General features: G+C 38.6%; 1 protein-coding gene across 1 annotated transcript in view; it reads left to right on the top strand.

Annotated features, from left to right (window-relative positions):
* Positions 1-6,567, top strand: part of LOC106870385 (hephaestin-like protein) — a 65,307-nt gene that overhangs the window by 50,854 nt on the left and 7,886 nt on the right. The window contains exon 12 of the mRNA XM_014916428.2: positions 5,193-5,794. Coding sequence (XP_014771914.1) covers positions 5,193-5,794 — 602 coding nt within the window. The remainder of the gene's footprint in view (positions 1-5,192; positions 5,795-6,567) is intronic.

Genomic DNA, 6,567 nt, shown 5'->3' with positions numbered 1-6,567 from the left:
GGCGTTAGGAAGGGCATCCAGCTGTAGCAACTCTACCAAATCAGATTGGACCCTGGTGTAGCCACTTGGTCCACCGGTCCTCAGTCAAATCATCCAACCCATGCTAGCATGGAAAGCGGACGTTAAATGATGATGATGAGGATGATGATGATGATATATATATATATATATAAGGCTGCTAAATGTATAGAATGCATGAGAGAAGGAGAGTCTGTCTAATGTAGACCCAACTGAGGAACCAGCTATCAGAATCAACAGTAGCTTGGTAAATAAAGCAATTTAGGATATGAAAACAGGGAAAGCCCCCAGCCCATCAGGAATCACCACTGAGATGCATAAGATATCTAGCAGATCTCGTCTCATGTATAGTTAACCAGATTGTTTATGAGAGAGTCATACCCAACAACTGGTGCAGCAGCATTTAGTCAGCTGCTACAAAGGTAAAGGTGATACCTTAGACAGAAATAGTTACTGAGGTATCAAATTGCTGGACCAGGTGATGAAAGTTACAGAAAGGGTCATAGCTCAACTAATCAGGAGGAGAGTTAGCCTAGATGCAATTCAATTTGGTTTTGTGCCAAGGAGAAGCACTACTGATGCTACCTTCCTGGTAAGGCAACTGCAGGAGAAGTATTTAACCAAAAATAAAGCTCTGTACTTGGTTTTTGTCGACATGGAGAAAGCCTCTCTTATCTGGTGGGCAATGCTAGGGATAAATGAGTGGTTGGTGAGAGCTGTACAAGCCATGTACAGGGGTGCTATCAGTAAGGTGAAACTCAGCAATGAATATAACGAATTTAGTGTACAGGTAGGAGTTCGCCAAGGATCAGTTCTCAGCCTTCTCTTGTTTATCATAGTCCTCCAGGCCATAACAGAGGAATTCAAGATTGGCTGCCTTTGGGAACTCCTCTATGCCAATGATCTTGTTCTTATAGCTGAATCACTACCAGAACTGAAGAAGAAATCTCAGGTGTGGAATCAAAGGGCCTTAGAGTTAATTTAGTAAAGACCAAAGTCCTAGTAAATAGGAAAACAGACAAATTACTAATCCCTTCAGGGAGATAGCCCTGTCTGATATGCAGAAAAGGCATAGGTAGAAATTCTATAGGGTGTACCTAATGCAAGCTATAGATACATAAGAGGGGCAACAGTGTCATAGGAAAGTTAACAAAGAAAGTAGTCTTTGTGTGTAGAAGATGTGCAGATACAATAAACACTAATAATGTACAGAAAGTAGACTTCCTCAAATGTCCAGGGTGATCCTTAGAAGTAGTAGATAGCCTTTGTTACCTAGGCAACCAAGTTAGTAGTGGAGGAGGATACTCTGAATCTGTAGTTGCTTGAATAAGAACAAGCAGGGCAAAGTTTAGAGAGCTACTACCTTTGTTATAAAGGACCTCTCCCTCAGAGTGAAAGTCAGATTGTATGATACCTGTGTATATACAGCTTTGCTACATGGCAGTGAAATATGGGCTGTAACTGCAGAGGACGTGTGAAGGCTTGAAAGAAATGAATCCAGCATGCTCCACTGGATGTGCAAAGTCAGAGTGCAGGTATGACAGAGTGTAAATGGTTTAAGAGAAAATTTAGGTATAAGAGGCAAGAGAGAATACTGTGCTGGTATGGTCATGTGATGCATAATGATGAAGACAGCTGCATAAAGAAGTGCTGATCTCTAATTGTGGAGGGAACCTGTGGTAGAGGTAGAACCAGGAAGACATGGAATAAAGTGGTGAGAAATGATTTTCAGATGTTCAGCTTCACAGAGATGACGACAAGTAACGAAGACTTCTGGAAGTTTGTTGTGCTTGAGATGACATGTCAAGATGTTAAGTGAAATCATGGCCATCCACACACACATGCATGTCTCACATACACACACTATCTGACCTCTGTCAAAACTCCCCCATCTTCTCAACACCTGCTGTAAGCCCTTCCTCTCTGGTCTCCCTAACATGCCTCACCCACTGCAGTCCCCTCCACTCTCTCTCTCGCATGTGCCTATCTGAACACTCTCCATGTCCTCACATATCTGCCTTACCTCCCTCCCAGCCACTCCAGTTTCTCTCACCATGACTTGCTACAGTCATGTCTTCCCCATTTCTTAACATATCCCTTCATACTCTTATGGAACATTCTCTTTGAATCCTGTCAAATCATCCAAACCCGGTCAAGCATGAAACATGGACATTGAAAGATGGTGATAATGATACTACAAAATAAATAAAAACTGCAACACACACAACAAGTTTCATCAGTTTCTGTCAACCAAATTTTACTCAAAGGATTTGGTCAGACTGAAGCTATGGAAGAAGAGATTTGCTTGAAGTACTGCATTGTGAGATCAAATCCCAAACTTCATATATGCAAAATGGACTTCTTAATCACACAGCCATCACAAGGATGAACTCTCTTCATCATTATCATCATTTAAAATCTGTTTTCCATGCGGGCATAGATAAGAAGGTTTGACTGGAGCTGCTAAGCCAGAGAGCTGCACCAGGCTTCACTCTGATTTAGTTTGGTTTCTATAGCTGGATGCCCTTTCTAATGTCAACAACTCCACAGAGTGTACTGGGTGTCTTTTATGTGTCACTGGCACTTGTATGTCACCAGCACTGGCCACAGCTATGATTTCACTTCAAAGATAAAATATTTTAACGTGTGTGTGTGTATGTGTGTGTGTGTGTGTGTGTGCGTGTGCATGAATTTTAGACAATGAATTACTGAGTGGAATTACTCAGATCACAATCTGCATGAAAGAAAAAAGCCCATAGTTAAGTTACTGTTACTATTTCTAAAACTGGGAACAAAAGACAATATTAGTCAATGACCAATATTGTTTTAATTATTTCATCAAGTACGGATTGACAACTCTGGACAAGTTTCTATGTCATCAGATCAAATCTCTTCAGGAAAACATACTTCACTGTTCCTGTAGAAATAATGACAGCAAAATCACTAAGACAATGTAGAATATTGTATATGAATAGCCATGTGAATTAGCATACCATACAGATTGTAATCCTGAGAAATTACTCGAGAATGCCATCTGTCAGAAAACAATAGTCAAGTTGCTTTACTATTTTTAATGGAATGAGTATTTACAAAATAATTTTAAATAATAAGGAAAGACAATGTTAATGCATATGTATACACATATACATGTGTTGTGTCTTGAGCAAGTGTCTTCTACTATAGCTCCAGGCTGACCAAAAGCTTGTGAAGGGATTTGGTAGAAGGAAACTGCAAGAAGCCCATCATCATCATCATCATCGTTTAACGTCCGCTTTCCATGCTGGACAATTTGACTGAGCACTGACAAGCCAGAAGGCTATGTATATATCTATGTGTGTGTGTGTCTTTGTGTATTTGTTCCATTACCACCTCCACACTGCTTGACAATCAGTGTTGATTTGTTTATGTCCCTGTGACTTAGTACTTTAGTAAAAGAGATCAATAAAATAAGTACCAGGTTTTAAAAAATAAGTGCTGGGTGTTCAACTAAAACTCTTCAAGGTGGTGCCCCAGCATAGCTGCAGCCCAATGACTGAAGGAAGTAAAAGATAAAAGATATCCAAGATACTCTTCTTTCCAACATGTCAAAATGAAAATAAACCAGGCACAGTAATAGCTATAATAGACACTTACCCAAGGTGTCATGCAAATAAATAAAGACAACTCCAGTTTTCTTACCAATATTAGTTCCACATATTGAAGGTAGCGAGCAGGCAGAATCGATAGCATGCCAGGCAAAGTGCTTAGTGGAATTTCATTTGTCATTATGCTCTTAGCTGAAATTTGTCCAAGGTTGACTTTGCTTTTCATCCTTTTGGGGTCAATAAAATAAGTACTAGTTGAGTGCTGGGGTTCGATGTAATCGACTAACCCACTCCTCCAAACTTGCTGGCCTTGTGCAAAATTTTGAAACCAATATTTCCACATACTCAGGGATGTTTTCTACATGACTCCTCTCTTTATTATTACTGCAACCATACTGGAGTTAGTTGACTATGTCAGCCTCAGTACTTTGTCAGTTACTTATCTTATCGACCTCTTAAGAGTATGTAGGTAAAGTCAGTCAAGTCTAAAGGGTTGCAAAACTACAGAATAGTATACTATAAGGGATTTTTGATCAAAGCACTAATTTTTCAATCCCAAACTGATATTATCATCCATTATTGAACATCCACAAGTTGCAAGGCCACATCAGGCTCCAGTGTCAGCTTTGACTTGGTTTCTATAACAGAATGTTCTTCCTAATGCCACCCACTTTACAGAGTGTACTGGGTACTTTTTTTTTTTTTGTGCTACTGACACTAGTGAGGTAGCCAAGTAACATTGCAAGATAGAAGAACAGGGAGAGCAAAAATATAAAAGCTCCCACTATTAAATAGGTAGCATTTGAAAGGAGAAGGTGATTATATGCTGGATGTTGTTGAAAGTCTAAAATAATCTAGAGGGACAAGCACAGGTGTCTTACTGAAAAGGAGACCAGTGCTTATCCTTCTTATTTTAGTCTTTCAACATCTGATGCATGCACACACACACACACACACACACAACATATTTCATCATTCATCAGTTTTCATTTACCAAATGAAAGACCAAAGCCTTAAATGAAAGGCATTTAAGGCTTTGGTCAGCCTGAGTCTATGATAGAAAAAGATTTGCCCAAAAGTGCAGCACTAACCTTAACCCTAACTCTAACCCTACATGGTTGTGAAGTGAACTTTTTAATCATGCAGCCATGCTTGCTTTGGGCTTCTTACAACAAATGACCAATCATTATTTTACACAGAGTTCATATCAAACCACAGATAAGATCATGGTTTAATGTTTTATCGTATGTTATTCTATACCCATCTATTGTAAATATTGTAATTTCAGACAATTGAAATACTTATTAATGATTTAATTTATATCACTCCTATATTGTTATTAATATGTCTATCATGTTAGTTATTCTATTTTATCGTAATTTATACCATTATTATGTTGATAAATTTAACTTTGATCTGTATCATTGCTTTATCAAAATATTCATACAATTATTTCCATAAATAATAACAAGATTAATAAGCTGATCAATTTTTGATATTGAAATATTCAATTGCTTTTATTGTCATCTCCATAATTTCTCTTGTGTTCTAAAATCTATTTCTTTGCTTTATTTTATTACTTTATTGCAGTCCAGGCCATGTGTTTGTTAAATCTTCAGATTCTCTCATTGGAAGCAAATATATTAAAGCAGTTTACCGAGCTTACACAAACGACAGCTTCCTGACAGCCCAGGACCATCCAGAATCACTTGGAATTCTTGGACCTATAATAATAGCTGAAGTGGGAGATACCATAAAAGTGGTCTTTAAGAATTTAGCCAGATATCCTACTTCAATTCTTGCTCATGGAGTTCTTTACAACAAGTCAAGTGAAGGTACAAAATACACAGACTCTGAAGAGAACACAGGAAATGCTGTTCAGCCTAATCACGCTTTCACATATACATGGGTTGTACCAGACAGTTCTGGACCTGGGCCAGGAGATCCAGACTGCATTAATTACGCATACTATTCAGCTGTTAATCCATCAAAAGACACAAATGCTGGATTAATTGGACCTCTCGTTATATGCCGGAAGGATAAAGCAAACTTTACAGATACAAAAGTGTTTCCACTTTTATTTAATGTATTTGATGAAAATGAAAGTCTATATCTAGATGACAACATTGAGAAGTACGCAAAGAAAGCAGATAAAGAGGATGAAGAGTTTATGGAGAACAACAAAAACCATGGTATGTCACTTTTGCTTTCTTCATTTTAAAGTCCTTTATTTTACTAGAATTTATGGGCACAGTTGTGATAAGAAGTTTGTTTCTCAACCACAAGGTTTGGGATTCAGTCCCACTGCAAGGTACCTAAGGTAAATGTCTTCTACTACAGTGTGTCTGTGTTTGTCCCCCCACCATCGCTTGACAACCAATGTTGGTGTGTTTATGTCCCCATAGCTTAGCAGTTCAGCAAAAGAGACCAAAAGAATAAGTCCTAAGCTTACAAAGAATAAATCCTGGGGTCGATTTGCTCAACTAAAGGTGGTGCTCCAGCATGGCCACAGTCAAATGACTGAAACAAGTAAAAGAATATATGAGTGTATATATGTTACTGTCTCTTTGCCTTGACGTTGGGTAATTGCTATAAATGAATGTCATCATCCTGCAAGCAGTGTCCTTTGTTTCCAATCTTCCATAGAAACATGTCTAGTCATGGTGGAAACAAGTGAGGGTTGGCACGAGAAAGGGCATCTGGCCATAGAAAACCTACCTCAACAAATTCCATCTGACCCAAGCAAGTATGGAAAAGTGGACATTAGAAAATGATGTGCTCATATTTGTTCAATTAATTCTGGAAATAATCAAGAATGAAGGATCCAGTAAAATAACATCTTAATTATGTTTGGATATAGGCGCAGGAGTGGCTGTGTGGTAAGTAGCCTGCTTACCAACCACATGGTCCCTGGTTCAGTCCCACTGCATGGCACCTTGGGCAAGTGTCTTCTACTATAGCCTTG

Source organism: Octopus bimaculoides, chromosome 2, assembly GCF_001194135.2.
Source record: "Octopus bimaculoides isolate UCB-OBI-ISO-001 chromosome 2, ASM119413v2, whole genome shotgun sequence".
NCBI lineage: Eukaryota > Metazoa > Mollusca > Cephalopoda > Octopoda > Octopodidae > Octopus > Octopus bimaculoides.
This window is presented reverse-complemented; position numbering and strand designations above follow the sequence as displayed.